The 16426-nt window shown below is 45.1% G+C and overlaps 1 protein-coding gene across 1 annotated transcript; it reads right to left on the bottom strand.

The window, feature by feature from the left end:
• Positions 1-2144: 2144 nt before the first annotated feature.
• LOC309347163 (uncharacterized protein) lies at positions 2145-12142 on the bottom strand (the record flags this gene model as incomplete). The annotated part of the gene is made up of 4 exons (XM_081871503.1): positions 2145-2755; positions 5573-5686; positions 7004-7150; positions 11878-12142. The coding sequence occupies 4 exons, from the start codon at positions 12140-12142 to the stop codon at positions 2715-2717; spliced, it is 567 nt and encodes a 188-aa protein (XP_081727629.1). The 3' UTR covers positions 2145-2714.
• Positions 12143-16426: the final 4284 nt, after the last annotated feature.

The raw sequence follows: 16426 nt of genomic DNA, 5'->3' as shown, positions 1-16426 counted from the left end.
CAGTTCACAGCTCAGTCCTTCTCTCTGCTTCTCCTTTGCTCTGTCTTCAAAGGTTACAACACACAAACAGCTTGCAATAGGCCTTCAGCATTAGGCAAGAGAAAATGGTGCAACTCACCTGGATTGCCACTGTGTTCCAGAAATTATCAAGAAGCCAACTGACAACAGCAAGGCAAAAAGTGGGCAGAGCAACAAAGATTAACTTCTCTGAAGTCTTATCCTGTGTTGGGGAGACCACCCCATCCCAATCTCCCATAAGGCACCAATTCTCATATGGGAACTCCACCAGTCTATTCACAAGTCCTTTGTAAACAGATAAGTGTGAATTTTGAAAGAGGTTTTGGATTGCGTATTGATACAGAAAGTGTGATTCAAATGCAGACTGAATCAAATCCCCACCCCTAGGGCTACTTTGGCTGCCTCAATCCCCATCTTTCCACTCACTTGCGAAGTTTGACATGTACCCTAGGAGTTGTGTTTTGTTAGGGCATGTCCTGGAGCTTATGCAATTTGTAGCTCACTTTATTTTGCATCTGTTCTTGTCTTGTCTTTGATTATCCATTCAAAGACAGTGGGCTTTTTGGGTACAGTACATATGTGTGCATGACGGGCGGAGGCGCGGCACAGCATGGAAGGTCAACAGAACCCACTGCGCCACACCAGTCCTCACCACCAATGCTGCCTGGCATGTGCACAAGCTGAGGAGAGTTCGAGGAGCCCATGCACCAGCTCACTCCTGGCTACTAGAGCCCAGCAGGGCTGTACTGAGCCCTTTCCTGCCCATGCAGGGAGGACCCAGGTTGGCCGATGCGGCCCTTCACTGGCAAGTCCAGCTCCCCTCCAACACTGGCCACCATTCAGTGAGGGGGTCTGAGGACACAGTGACTAGACTAGGCTGGGCTCTGGGACCCAGAGACACCCAGTTGCAGGCAGGGTGGGACGGGGATTCCTGGGGGGGTGTCTAGCTTGTGCCCCCTAAAAACCATGCGCCCAGGGCTACAGCCACCTGCCCCTGCACCCTACGCCTGCCTCCTGGCTCTGAAGTTCCCCATTTCTTCTTTATGCAGTGGATGACGAGGAGGAGACATGGACTGCTCCCCTCCCCCCGCTGCCCACAGATTGGACCTCCATCTCCAAACAGCCCCAGTTTTACTACTACTACTACTACTACTACTACTACTACTAATAATAATAATAATAATAATTTATTATTTATACCCCGCCCATCTGGCTGAGTTTCCCCAGCCACTCTGGGCAGCTCCCAATCAAATGTTAAAAATAGTTCAGCATTAAATATTAAAAACTTCCCTAAACAGGGCTGCCTTCAGATGTCTTTTAAAGATAGGATAGCTGCTTATTTCCTTCACATCTGAAGGGAGGGTGTTCCACAGGGTGGGCACCACTACCAAGAAGGCCCTCTGTCTGGTTCCCTGTAACCTCACTTCTCGCAGGGAGGGAACCGCCAGAAGGCCCTCAGACCTGGACCTCAGTGTCTGGGCAGAACGACGGGGGTGGAGACACTCCTTCAAGTATACATCAGCCTGAGAGGCATCACTGGCAGCTTTTAATCCTCATCTATACTCACTAGTTAACATAATCTATTGCTAAAGCATTTGGAAATTCCAGAAGTGGCCTTATCCAGGGCTCATTACCTTTTAAGGTGAGAGTGCTGGATGCTTGCAAAACTTTTTGCAAAGTCTGGATAGTTTCCATATACCAGTACGTTTTGTGACTAGGGATGGGTGGAGTGCCAAATTTCGGTGTATTTCTGTTTCTTGTTTGTCCAATCTTCAGTTCGGTTCAGCTGGAGGGGAGTTTGTCCAGTTTATAGCTCACTTCACTTTGTACCCTTGTAACCCATTTTTATGCATTTACTTATTCAGTTTATATCCTGTCCTTTCTCCCAAAGGAGCATGGCAAGCCCATCGACAACCACATAACCCCTTCTCTTACAATCAGTAAAAAATGCTTTATCATTTTAGCCTAGTCTTTTTCTTTCTTACTGTCACCCACTAAAGGTTTGCAAAGTTTGTTTTGAGCCGGCATCCTTAATCATTTGAGCCAGGTAGAGCCTCACTGAGAAAGACTTCCTTCCTCAGCAAACCCACATCCTCATGAAAACGACAGAATATGAAGGCAAGAACTCAAAGCATATAATTTAATCCATAGACCATTCTTTTCTGCTGGATGCACTGAAAAAGCTTAGTTTACTCATTCCTTGACTTTCACCCAGCCATTGAAGGAATAATATCGTTCATAATTATTCTTAGTTTTTAGATTATCATACGTTGGGCAGATACTAAACTGATATTCTTTAACCTCATATTTTTAAATAATAATAATAAAAAAAATTAAAGTCTGTGTTTGGGGAAGGAATGATTTGCTTCTCATGCCAGGCTAGGCACTCTGCTGCCCTCCAGATGTTGTTGGACTTCAGCTCCCATCAACCTCAGCTAGCAAGGTCATTGGTCAGGAATGGAAATTGTAGTCCACAAAAGTTTGGAGGCACCTCACTGGGTAGTCCTGTTCTACAGTATTCAGGAAAGGGATTCCAATTTATTACAAAGAGACCTTGTTTCTGTTTCTTCTCACTAAAGTACATTCATTTTCCTTCAGCTCAAACTTGCCCCAGTGCAGGCTACGTCTCTGTGCCCCACTGTATCAACTTGGCTCCAGGTGTCATCTGAAGTGGAAGCACAGCCTTTTCTTCATGCTCATGCTGACCCAGCAGTATCCAAGGGGAAAGCCAGTCCACCTGTCAGGAGAGAAAAGGGGCTGATTAAGGCAACAGGGGGAGCAGAATAAAACACCACCCAAGATATCTGGGGCTCTGACCCCAGCATTACCTCTCTTGCTCATCCTCCAAGACCTGCTGTTCTCATGGACCAAAATATATTCCCTTCCACAGAACCACACTGACTGCGCATTTTGAGACTTCTCCAAGGGACTAGTCATGGGCAGAACTGGAAATTTCTAAGAGTGGATAGATAAGCCCATCTCCCATCCGTGTCATTAATGCATAAACCTGTTCCAACCCATTTTCACATCACACTGTAAATTATCTATTTTAAAATAAAACGTAACAAGTACTAATGTACAACATACATATATAAACACATATCTTAGGTCAACATATGCATTGCTAAAATACATATTTTGATGTATATGTGCTGATTTTTAAAACAAGAGGCTTCTATCAATGTCCTACATGGGCACATGGGATCCTAGAACTATTGGGGTAGTATTGGATTTGATTGTAGGAAGCAGCCATGCAGATCACCTTGCCAACAAAGGTCCATATAGTTAAAGCTATGGTTTTCTCAGTAGTGATGTATGGAAGTGAGAGCTGGACCATAAAGAAAGCTGATTGTTGGAAGAATTGATGCTTTTGAATTATGGTGCTGGAGGTGACTCTTGAGAGTCCCATGGACTGCAAGAAGAAGAAGAAGAAGAAGAAGAAGAAGAAGAAGAAGAAGAGGAGGAGGAGTGGTAGTAGTAGTAGTAGTTTGGATTTGATATCCCGCCTTTCACTCCCTTTAAGGAGTCTCAAAGCGGCTAACATTCTCCTTTCCCTTCCTCCCCCACAACAAACACTCTGTGAGGTGAGTGGGGCTGAGAGACTTCAGAGAAGTATGGCTGGCCCAAGGTCACCCAGCAGCTGCATGTGGAGGAGCGGGGAAGCGAACCCGGTTCACCAGATTATGAGACTACTGCTCTTAACCACTACACCACACTGGCTCTCTCTATTCTAAAGGAAATCAGCCCTGAGTGCTCACTGGAAAGACAGATCCTGAAGCTGAGGCTACAATACTTTGGCCACCTCATGATAAGAAAAGACTCCTCTTGGTTTTTTCCTTTTTTTAAAAAAATAATTTTTATTAATTTTCGCAAACACACACACACACACACAAAAAACATACACAAACAACACATGACTTCCCCATACCTCCCCTTCACTGCACCCTTGTTTCCAATTTTTTAGCAATCCTTCATTCCATTTTTATATTTAACTTCCCTCAGGTTTTCTTAACTTAAACATTTACAGCTGTAATTCTCTGTTTCTTATCCCTTGACATTTTATCAGTCTGAAATTTTACAACAGTTCTTAAGATATATTTTGAATTTTTCCCAGTCCTCTTCCACTGTCTCTCTCCTCTGATCACGGATTCTGCCGGTCATCTCTGCCAGTCCCAAGACTCCTCTTGGTTTTTTCCTACCTCATAGCAATCATCACAACTTTAGTGGTCTAGGCCAGGGGTAGGCAACCTAAGGCCATGGACCACAAGCAGCCCTCGGGGTCATTTAACTGGCCCATGAGCCACCCCCAAACTAAGCCGCCCACTCGGTGAGTCCCCACGCACTGTGCAAAACTAGCACAGCATGGCGTGGGGACTCACTTCCGCGGTGCCAGAAATTGTGTCTGCACAGGCTCAGATGCTGAAAATCACCCGAAATCGCGGCCGCATGCACTCATACATGCACCTAATCTGGCCCACAGATAGATCTCCACTGGAATGAACCAGCCCAAGCGAGTTAAACCTTGCCAACCCCTGGTCTAGGTATTGGATGCTCCTCAGTCTTGGTTGGGCAGGGAAAAGGTTGTAGTCTTGGCCTACCCCTCCCCAAATGTAGGGTATCCCATTAAGGGGGTCCAGGAGGAGTTGCTTCTGGCTGTATGCCCAGGCATGGGCTTGGACCTCAGCATTCCTCAAGGTGGTGACCCCCATGGGAGTCCCCCTATTTGATGTATGCCATAGGAACCCCTGCTGCTGTGTTAACCCTTGGTGTCACTTCCGGCAGGCGGGTTGGAAGTAAATGGTTGACCGATGCCTATGCCAAACCTCTTGCCTCTGATGTCAATAAAGTTGTGGCTTGGTTTGATCCCATTCAAACTGTGCCATGTCCTTCATACTGTTATTCAGAGAGTTGGGGGAAGTGCAGAGCCTGGTCACGCAAGTCAGGCATTATGGAGTCCTTCTGGCATAGTGGGGAAGAGAGGGTGCTGATTTGCAACAGGTCCTTTCATTGCTGTTAAGGGAGATGCAGGATGTGGTCCTATGAGATAAGTGTTCTATCCCATGGGGATTGATTTTGGACCCCCTCAGATATGGGGGGGTCCTTATCCTTCATGCTATTTAACACCTATGTATATACTAACCCCATAGGGAGCACACACAAAAATCATTTTTCTTAACCCACAATCATTTGTGCTCATCCTCAACATGCTGCTTTCAATCTAAATTAATTCTAGATCCTGGCAACCCACTAGGGTGGGTGTGGTGTCATAAAACCTTTCCCCTAATTAGGATACCCCTAATTAGGGTATCCATATTTTTGCTTCCCTGCCCACGCCTCAGATAATTGAAGAAGGAAGTGCTCTTGGCATATACCAACCCACAATGTCATTGGACAGGTATGGATGCGCGCACACACACCTGCTTCCATCTGTGTTCAAATTGACACACTGTAGAGCAGCCCCAGACATAAATAATGCAGCTGACAATGCTACGCGAAGGCAAACTTTTTAATAAAGACGTGCATTTTCAGCATTTCCCATTTGACACATACTCACCAGTAATAAGGAAGAGAGGAAAGGAGGCCCAGCCCAAGCCAAAAGGCCATCCATAAGAGGCATTTCCTCCTGTCTGCCCTGTGAAGGTGGCCATGGCAATCAGGACGCAACCAGCTGGGAAGAAAATATACATCAGGTTATCAAGTTACTTGTAAATTAAATCATTGATGCTGAGCTGGAAGCTGCAGCTAGTGCAAAATGGCGAGGATCAACTACTCACTGAGGTGGAATATGACCAACATATATACTTCTGCTGAAAGAAATACACTGGCTGCCAATCCGCCGCTGTGCAAGGTTCAAAATTAGTGTACAAAGCCCTATATAGCTATGGACCAGTGTGCCTAAAACATAATCTCACCCCCTACATCTCAAGCTGACCCCTGTGCACTGCAAGAGATGGCATCCTGCAGGTCCCAGCCTATGAGGAGGTCCGCTCCACATGATGTCAAAATTGGGTCTTTGATGTAGTGGCACCTACACTTTGGCACTCCCTCTCAATATATATCAGTCAGGCACCTCCATTATTGTCTCTCTGGTGCATGCTAAAGATGTTCCGCATTCAACAAACCTGCTAAAGTCTTTATCCCAGTTAGTACCTGTCCTGGATTTTAATTGATTGTGCATTATGTGATGCTGTTCTAAACAGTTTTTCATATTTATGGTTGTTATTTTTCACATCATTTTCATATTAAATTGTTTAACTTTTTTATATACGTATCAGTTACATATAATAAAAAGTAAGTGTGTCATCACTCAAACACAGACAGGTGGCAATGTGAAATAAAGTGTGATGTGCGGCTCAGGCGAGGGACTGCCACAACATGTTGCAGCCGTTTCTGAGCAGCAGCCCAGCTCTGCTGGCCACCTTTCAGCCTTGCTCCTCCTGCCAGCCAAGCTGTTCATTCTACTGGCTGGTGGAGGCAAAAGTAGAAAAAGGAAGGTTTTAGGAGCATGCCTTGATGAAGAAGGGGGACATAGTTTTTGTTGGGTGAACTCCACTTCTCCTTGCAGTGATGCTTCTGAAGCTGCTCTATACAGCTCTTTTCCATCTCCAACATTGCAGTTGAATAAGAGCCACTTCTGGGGAGGCTTTGAAGATCATTTGTGATCCTCTTCTTCTCCTTTGCATTATAATATTGGAAGTGCAAATAAGAAGGGGGAGGATCATGAAGGGTTTTATGAACTGGCTCTTCTCCTTTGCATTGATGGAAATGGAATCAGATGCATATGACCCCAGGATACCTGCAACAAGGTTGGCTATGGCTGAGGTCCTGGCCCAGGAGAGAAAGCCAAACTGGATTCAAGCAACAGCATTTTGCATGGACATTTCAGCTTGGCACAGTCTTCAGCTTTGTGATCTGGGGCTTAAGGGGCTTGAACTGACGGGAAGCAGATGCTTATGACACACACACACACACACACACATAATACCTGCAACAATGCTGGCTATGGCTGCACTCTTGGCCTTGGAGATGGAGCCAAATTGCAAGCTAAAAAATGTTCCACAAAGAATAATGCAAGAGGCAGCTCCAGCGATCATCCCGAAGAACATGAACGCTCGGGTGGCATGGATGAAATCTTGAAGGAAGGAAGAGAAAGGAAGAAGGGGGTTAAATGCCCATAACAGTCAGGGAGACAAATAGTAGGCAGTGCCAGAGGCCATGTCAGGCAGAGCCAACCCCTGGCAGGTGGGGGTTGGCAGTGCCCCATTTGCCCTAATGGATCAGGCTCCAATAATAATAATAATAATAATTTATTATATATACACCGCCCATCTGGCTGAGTTTTCCCAGCCACTCTGGGCAGCTTCCAATCGAATGTTAAAAACAATACAGCATTAAATATTAAAAACTTCCCTAAACAGGGCTGCCTTCAAATGTCTTTTAAAGATAAGATACTTATTTCCTTCACATCTGAAGGGAGGGCATTCCACAGGGCGGGCACTACTACCGAGAAGGCCCTCTGTCTGGCTCCCTGTAACCTCACTTCCCACAATGAGGGAACCACCAGAAGGCCCTCGGCGCTGGATCTCAGTGTCCGGGCTGAACGATGGGGGTGGAGACGCTCCTTCAGGTATACAGGACCGAGGCCGTTTAGGGCTTTAAAGGTCAGCACCAACACTTTGAATTGTGCTCAGAAACGTACTGGAAGCCAATGCAGATCTCTCAGGACCGGTGTTATGTGGTCCCGGCGGCCATTCCCAGTCACCAGTCTAGCTGCCGCATTCTGGATTAATTGCAGTTTCTGGATCACCTTCAAATGTAGCCCCACGTAGAGCGCATTGCAGTAGTCCAAGTGGGAGATAATTAGAGCATGCACCACTCTGGCAAGACAGTGTGCGGGCAGGTAGGGTCTCAGCCCGCGTACCAGGTGGAACTGGTAGACAGCCGCCCTGGACACAGAATTAACCTGCGCCTCCATGGACAGCTGTGAGTCCAAATAACTCCCAGGCTGCGCACCTGGTCCTTTAGCGGCACAGTTACCCCATTCAGGACCAGGGAATCCCCCACACCCGCCCGCCCCCTGTCCCCCAAAAACAGTACTTCTGTCTTGTCAGGATTCAGCCTCAATCTGTTGGCCACCATCCATCCTCCAACCGCCTCCAGGCACTCACACAGGACCTTCACTGCCTTCACTGGTTCTGATTTAAAAGAGAGGTAGAGCTGGGTGTCATCTGAATACTGATAAACACCCAGCCCAAATCCCCTATTACTCAGCACCATGATTATTTTATTTATTTAGGAATATCCCTACCCCACCTACTAACCAAAGTTCTTGAGGCAGGTTACAATAAGTTCAAAACACTATTTTAAAAAGGCAGTGGTGCAATCATCAAAACAGCTCAGAGTCTCCCCTAACCCCTGTTCTCCAGCGTTCCAAGAAATGCCAGCCTGCAGCTGCATCACCTGGCTGTTGAAGCAGCTAGGCGTTATTTCCAAATAGGTCAATATGTCCTCACTGGGTGGCTGCTGTTGTCTCTCACAGCTCTAGCCCTCCTAGCAGATGCAGGAGTTGCTGGTTCACGTACTTGACATTTCAAGCACTGCAGTGGTTCATTTGATGGATCCATGTGCATCCCTTCTGTGCAAGGAAGGAATTTTTGACTTGAAGGAGCAGTGCAGTGTCTTTTGGCTGAATCCCGGGCAACCCCTTGGGCAGTATTCGCTCAGATGTTATACTCTAAGTCAGGGAAGGAAAACACTTCCTGGCAGAGAAACAGCTGTGTTCCAAAGGAGATGTGGGAACCTGCATCCTCACGCCCTCACCAGCTCCTTGTTTACACTCCAAACATGGCCAGAAGCTCATTGCGACTGCGCCAAGTCTACCCATAACCCTCCCCATAGCAGTGAAGGCATCCTGTCGTTGGTGATGTTTCAGGCGTGACGCTGCAGTGCTGGTGTACTTGCAGGTGTCAGCTACCACAAGCAGGAAGCTACGGAAGAAGCAGCATTTTCTGTTTTGCCTCAAGTGCCAAAACCTCTATTTTTTATTTTTTTTAATTCAAAGTTATAACAAAACATATTTTCCAAAAACATATCCTTATTTCCCCCCCCCCATTTTTCCTCCCCACAAAACCCATCCCGCCACCCCACCCCCCGACTTCCCTCAGTTCCAGTCTTTGGTTTCTCCAATAATGCTATTTTCTGCATGTTACAAAGTTGTATAGATCCTCCAACTGTTTAGCTAATTATTATCAGTAAAAAATTGTGGATGTTTATTCAAAACCTGCCAAGGAGTCCAGTTCACTTTGCTGCGTCTTCAAATACTTTGCGAAAGGTTCCCATTCATCTTTAAAGTCACAGTTATCCTTGTCCCGTAGCTTATGTGTCAATTTTGCCAGTTCTGCATAATCCATCAATTTTTCTTGCCATGATTCTTTAGTTGGGATTTCTTCAGTCTTCCATCGTTGTGCTACCAGAATTATCGCGCCGCTGTCGCATACATGAAGATGTTTTTCAACTTTTGGGGCAGGTCTTTCCCTACAATCCCCAACAAAAATGCCTCGGGTTTTTTAACAAATGTTAAATGGAACATTTTCTTCAGTTCATTGTATATCATTTCCCAATTTTTTTTAATTACTTTACAACCCCACCACATATGATAAAATGTTCCCTCCTTTTCCTTACACTTCCAACATATGTTTGAGCTAGTTTTGTACATTTTCCCTAGCTGCACTGGTGTTGTATACCATCTGTACATCATCTTCATGTAGTTCTCCTTCAATAGTGAACAATCTGTAAATTTTAAGTCAGTTTTCCATAATTTAACTCAATCCTCCATCATAATATTGTGACCTACATCTTGTGCCCATTTAATCATAACTGATTTTACCTCTTCATCTTTTGTCTCCCATTCTAATAGTGTGCTATATGCGGCCTTCAGTAATTTCACTTTCCCTTCAATCACTTCTGTTTGAAACCTAGATCTAGTATAACTAAATCCTCTCTTACAGTCTTCTTTATATGTTTCATGTAATTGTCGATAATGCAACCAACTCTGAAAGTGGTCTTTGATCGCATCATAATCTCTTAATTTCCATTTCCCATCATGTTCCTTTAATAAATCAGCATATGTAAGCCATTTTCCTTTCTTTCCAAGTGGTTTGAGCAGTAATGCTTCATGTGGTGAAAGCCACCATGGAGTCTTTTGTTCCAGTAAGTCTTTATATCTCTCCCATACTCTCATTAATGATTTCCTGATTATATGGTTGTAAAAGCTTCTATGAATCTTCCCTTTCCCGTACCCTAAGTATGCATGCCAACCAAATCTGTTGTCATGTCCTTCTAGTTCTAGTGCCTCTTGCTTGTCCAATCTCATCCAGTCCCTGATCCATACCAAACAAGCAGATTCGTAATACAATTTAAGGTCTGGGAGGGCAAACCTGCCTCTATCTTTTACATCTGTAAGTATTTTATGTTTTATCCTTGGCCTTTTGCCCCCCCCAGATAAATCTTAAAATCTCTTTCTGCCATTGTTTAAAGCATTCATCTTTCAGGATGACTGGTATTGATTGAAACCTGAGTGCCAAAACCTCTCAGTCCAGCCCTACATGTATTGTACGCAGTGCTTTTTTTCTGGGAGTACGCAGGGGTATGCATGTTACGAAAAAGGACCAATGCAGCAGCGAGCTGCAGCTGGCTGGAATGCCAAACAGGATGTTGATGTTTGGGACTGCACCATGGGAACAAAGGGTGTTCCCATAGACAAAGTCTATTCACTGTACTGAGCACCGGATGTTAGCTCAGAGTGTCATCTGATCTGTACTGGAAGTACAGGGGAGGAGTTTTCCTCTCTCTGCTGTTGGTGTTTGGAGAGTGCAGACGTGTTTCTCTGTACTGCTGCATAGACAGAAATAAAGGCATGTAAATACATTTCTGTCTGTCTCTTTCCCCACTCCTGGGGAAGACAGGGAGGAGGGAACAAGTAATCTAAGCCGGGTGCCTGGAGAGTGGCAAATTCCTCTGACTAAGGCTCAAGATTACAACAATGCATACCTCTAAATATTTTGTGAATCTTTGTACTTTTGTCCATTTACTGTATTTATTTTTCCCAATTTGAACTATAAATGGTGATTTTCTTGAGTCAAAATGAGAGCACCCCTAAGCATTTTTTAAAGAAAAAAAGCACTGATTGTACCATAGTAAAGGCAGCAATGCGACTCACTGCTGCAGATTACTGTCACTTATTTCTTTACTTCCCACAGCAGCCATGTTTTGCTGGACCGCATGGCACCGTTATCAAAATATGATTCCCAGCACCTAATTTTTTAATTTAAAAAAAACACACACACCCCAAACAGAGTAAATATGTTATCCCTAGTCACACCGGACTTTCAGGGAGTTGAAGAATGATCAAGGGCCCCACATACTGCCTCATGCCTTAGAAATGAAGATCAGTTCAGTCTGCTTTTGAAAACCTAAGTACTCCTAGGAGAAGACAGAGAAGATCTTACCTGACGCAACCATCCTCAAAAGTTGGCAATTAGGTATGCACATATTCCAGAGGCCCAAGGTGTAATTGTTGGTGACCACCCAATAGTCTGAACACAGGGCAATGAACTACCATCACCTTAAAAAAAATTTGCTGCCCTCAGCAGCCATTTTGTGCTCGCACCCAGAGCACCTTTATCAAAATATGAGTCGCAGCACTTAATATTTTAAACCCCCCCCAAAAAAGGACATGGTAAATGTGTTATCTCTAGTCACACTGGATTTTCAGGGAGTTGGGGAACTGTCAGCTGCCCCCCCCAAGTTACGGTTGAATATTACACCACTAGTACTCCAAGCAGAAGACAAAAAGCTTACCTCTCACATCCATCCCATGTGAACCGCAAATATTAATTGTCCCAGTATTAACACAATATTTCCAGAAGCCAGTGTGGTTCAAGGCATTTGCCAGCCAGTAGTCTGAGCCCAGGGCAATGAGGAGCAGCAGAAGGCTGATGAAAGCACAAACCACGGCGCTGATCTGCAGTATACGCTTTGTGAGAACGGTCAGATCCAGGCTGATGAAAGCACAAACCACGGCGCTGATCTGCAGTATACGCTTTGTGAGAACGGTCAGATCCATCCACTAAGGAGCACAATAGGGATGATGAACCTGGGGAAAGGAGACATTCACATTATTCCACATCAGTTGCAGGCTATGATTAGTTTTTTCTGTAAAGTTGCACATGTCCTGAGAGGCCTACAGCAGATTCATACCTTCCAACATTTCTCCAATGAAAATGGGGATGTCATATGCAATACTACTACTACTATTATTACTACTACCACTACTAATAATGTTTATACCTAGCCCATTTGACTGTTTTCTTCCAGTCACTCTGGGTGGCTTCCGACATATATACAGGGCTACCTTCAGATGTCTTATAAAGGTTATAGTTACTTATCTCCTCGGCTCGGGTTCATACCCTCCAACATCTCTCCAGTGAAAATAGAACATCCTACCATACCCTTCAACATTTCTCTGATGAAAATAAGAATATCCTAAGGAAAAGCAGGACATTCCAGGTTTGGGTACAATTCTTTGTGTTTGGATAAGTGAATTTGTGGATAATGAGCAGACAGATAGCATAATGTAGTTCACTGAATTCCTTCAAATATCTCTGAGTTAGACCTGAAAGTAGTTTTCAGGGTTGCTGAGTGAACTAAAGATAAATTAAGTTTATTTTGGGGTAGAACTTTGTGCAATTTATAGTTCATCATCACTTTCATCCTCCCACACAGCAGGAGGCCCAGACTTTTAACTTCCTTTAAACAAAACAAAAAAAGTCAATGGGATAGCTATAAAGAAAGTTGAAAATCAAAATGTGGAGGCAATGTTCTTATTATAACTTATTTATCCTAGTGCCGATGACCACATCTCATTGATAAGATTTTTCATGCATTTTTGAACCACAGAGTGGACACTTTTGTCCAACTCAACATTCAAAGCAGAAAATCTAAACCTCCCTCCAACCTTCCTCTCTTGAAAATTGGGATGCCTGTCTTTTGGTGCCATGCTCTTGTGATAGAGGGACAACACTGCAAGTGTCAGCACTGGCTTCAAGCACCAGCTCATCCTCCGCTCTGAGTTCAGCAGTGGTGGTGCTGGAGGGGCAAACAGGGCATTCTGGGATCAAATCAGAAGCTGAATTGGCTTCTTTAATTCCGGGATGTCCCAGGAAAATTGGGACAATTGAAGTGTATGTCATTGCAATCAATCAACCTACTCTGACAAGGACTAGTGTTGGATACAACCCTATCCTACCAGTTTTCATATCTCCCCTTTTTAAATAAATATGCAAAGTGATTCAGAACAAAATAATGCCCCCCCAAAAATGAATTTTCACAGCAAAATGGGCATCATGGGAATATCGACAAACCCAGAAATATGGGACCCCCAACAGAGCTATGCCAAAGTTTTGTGATCATTTTGCAGCACCAACCCCTCCCTTTCATGGCCTCTCAAATTGAGTATCTGATGCATCAAACCAGGCTTCATAGTTAATACCCCAAAACCTAGCATTGTCCAATTCACTGCGAATCATTTTGCAGTAGAATCCCTGTGTTTTGCAGTGCCCACAAAACTGAGTAATGGATACAATGGCAAAACTTTGGAGTGAATTAAAGCAACGTTGAATTTGGGGTGACCAGTAAGGCCCACCCACTGGGCAAGTCAGCCTCACAATTTTGGGCGCTGCCAAACGTGGGGGTTTGTGCTGCAAAACAAATTACAAAATTTTGGCTAAGACAATGGGCTTATCCACACTTCCTCTTGTCCTGTTACTTCCCACCCCCCTGGAAAACAGCTCTCGTGTTTTCCCCGGATTGCCATTGGTACAGGTCTACTTCTAGAGAGCAGGTTTTCCCTTGGGAAGGAGTGGGGCAAGGAGGAAACTGCTCAGACCCTTGCCTAGAAAGCTGTTAGGACCTGTACTTTCTAGGCACGGCACAAGCAGAAGTATGGATGGGCCCAATGTTGAATTTTGTGTGGTGTTAAATAGGAAGCCCAGTTTGATATATCAGTTACTTTGTATGGGGATTGGGGGGGGGGTTGCAAAATGTTGCAAAATGATTGCAAACCAGTGGCTCAGGTTTGGAGTGAATCAGGCAATGTTGGATTTTGGGGTGTTAACTAGGAACCCCAGTTCAATATATTAGCTACTCTGTTTTGCAGGAACCTTCAGCTATTTTTTAAAAATACCCCATTCTCCCACAGAAATCTAGAGATTTGTCATCTCACCTGGCTCAGAATCACTTCTTCCTTTCTCCAGGTGAAGCCAGCACTCTGGAACGAGTCCCTGGCATGCTCTGACTCCACCACCCCTTAAAAGGGGTAGGAAGAAATTGGCACCACCTCTCAAAGGACACTGCCCCTCTGTGGTTGGCTCCCATCTCTCTCTGCCGAGCTTTGTGTACTTTTGCTTTCTTCATATATTCTCTGAATGGCTGAGCTTCACCGGCTGGTTTCTGCAGACCAAACCACCGCTAAAGACAAAGGAGGATGTCAGGCTATGAATTAGCACCATCCCTCACCAGCCACCTGGCAACCCTATGCCCTCCAAGTTTGCCCTGCCAGCACCACCCCATTGTTGAATATCGCTTTTCTGCCAGAATCATTGGTCTCAACTTATTAGTAGACACGGGTGGCGCTGTGGTCTAAACCACTGAGCCTCTTGGGCTTGCCGTTCGGAAGGTCAGTGGTTCGAATCCCCACGACAGGGTAAGCTCCCTTTGCTTTGTCCCAGCTCCTGCCAACCTAGCAGTTCGAAAGCATGTCAAAGTGCAAGTAGATAAATAGGTACCGCTATGGTGGGAAGGTAAATGGCATTTCCCTGCACTTTGGTTTCTGTCAAAGTGTTCCATTGGGCCAGAATCAGTTTAGTCATGCTGGCCACATGACCCGGAAAGCTGTCTGTGAACAAACGCCAGCTCCCTCAGCCTGAAAGCGAGATGAGCGCCGCCAGTGGCGTAGCGTGGGTTGACAGCACCCGGGGCAAGGCAAGTAATTTGCGCCCCCTAACCCGTGGATTTGCGCCCCCTAACCTGTGGATTTGCCCTAACCCCAGATGTTGCGCCCGGTGCGGCCGGCCCCCCCTGCACCCCCCACGCTACGCCACTGAGCGCCGCAACCCCATAGACGCCTTTGACTGGACTTAACAATCCAGTGGTCCTTTACCTTTTACCTTTACTTATTAGGGCCTCTGGGATGCGGGTGGCACTGTGGGTTAAACCACAGAGCCTAGGACTTGCCGATCAGAAGGTCAGTAGTTCGAATCCCCATGACGGGGTGAGCTCCCATTGCTCGGTCCCTGGTCCTGCAAACCTAGCAGTTTGAAAGCATGTCAAAGTGCAAGTAGATAAATAGGTACCACTCCTGTGGGAAGGTAAACGGCATTTCCATGCGCTGCTCTGGTTCTCCAGAAGCGGCTTAGTCATGCTGGCCACATGATCTGGAAGCTGTACGCCGGCTCCCTTGGCCTGTAAAGCGAGATAAGCGCCGCAACCCCAGAGCCAGTCGCAACTGGACCTAATGGTCAGGGGTCCCTTTACCTTTACCTGTATTGGGCCCTTTAAACAGTGGGAAGCTGCAAAGTTGAATATGACAAGAAAGTGGTGCATCCAGCATTGGTCCATAGCCCTAATGGAAAAATTGACAAAACGTGTTAGAAAAAAAATATACAGAAATGTGAGAGATAGGTTCCATGAATGGTGGCTTAGATTTCTCCCAGAGAAAACTTGATTCAGCCCTCAAGTCTCAGAAGGGCCTATGCTATGGAGTGGGAACCTCTACCGAACCTATTTATATCACCATTTTGGGTTTTTTTGGTTGTTGTTTTTTTAAAAAAATGCTTTAAATACCACTTAATTATTCACATTTCTAAAAGCAACCAACTGGAAATGAGATAATCAAATAATAATAAAAAGATACCCTCAGGCACATGGAAATTCTAGGGACCACCTTTTAACAGGCAGTCTGTTTCCTTGTCCAGTGAAGGTATAGAGAGATCTGGTGACCTTGGTCCAAAGGTGTAAATGTTCTTTTAAACAGCGTAAGCTTTCCTGGAAAGGGGATTAATTTGCAGGAGTGGTGTGGAGACAGCAAACACTTGTGCAAGAAATGGGTGTGTCGTCTTTGAATGAGGAGCTTGAAACATTTCCTTTATTTTCCCTATCACTTTTCTCTTCTTTATGCTACTGCCTTTCCTTTCCAGCTATGTAAACTGCTTGGGTGAGGCTTTACAAAACTCTGTATGCATTCCTTTTACCTGCTTTCCAGCGTTGTGTTTGTACAGTATTTAATTAACCCTGCATCACATCACATATTCTATGAACCAAACATTCGCTTGGGTCTTTGTCTGAACATGCA

The sequence above is a fragment of the Podarcis erhardii genome, assembly GCF_964252035.2.
Source record: "Podarcis erhardii genome assembly, chromosome: 7".
Classification (NCBI taxonomy): domain Eukaryota; kingdom Metazoa; phylum Chordata; class Lepidosauria; order Squamata; family Lacertidae; genus Podarcis; species Podarcis erhardii.
Note: the sequence above shows the minus strand (reverse complement) of the source record. Positions and strands in the feature narration are given on the sequence as shown.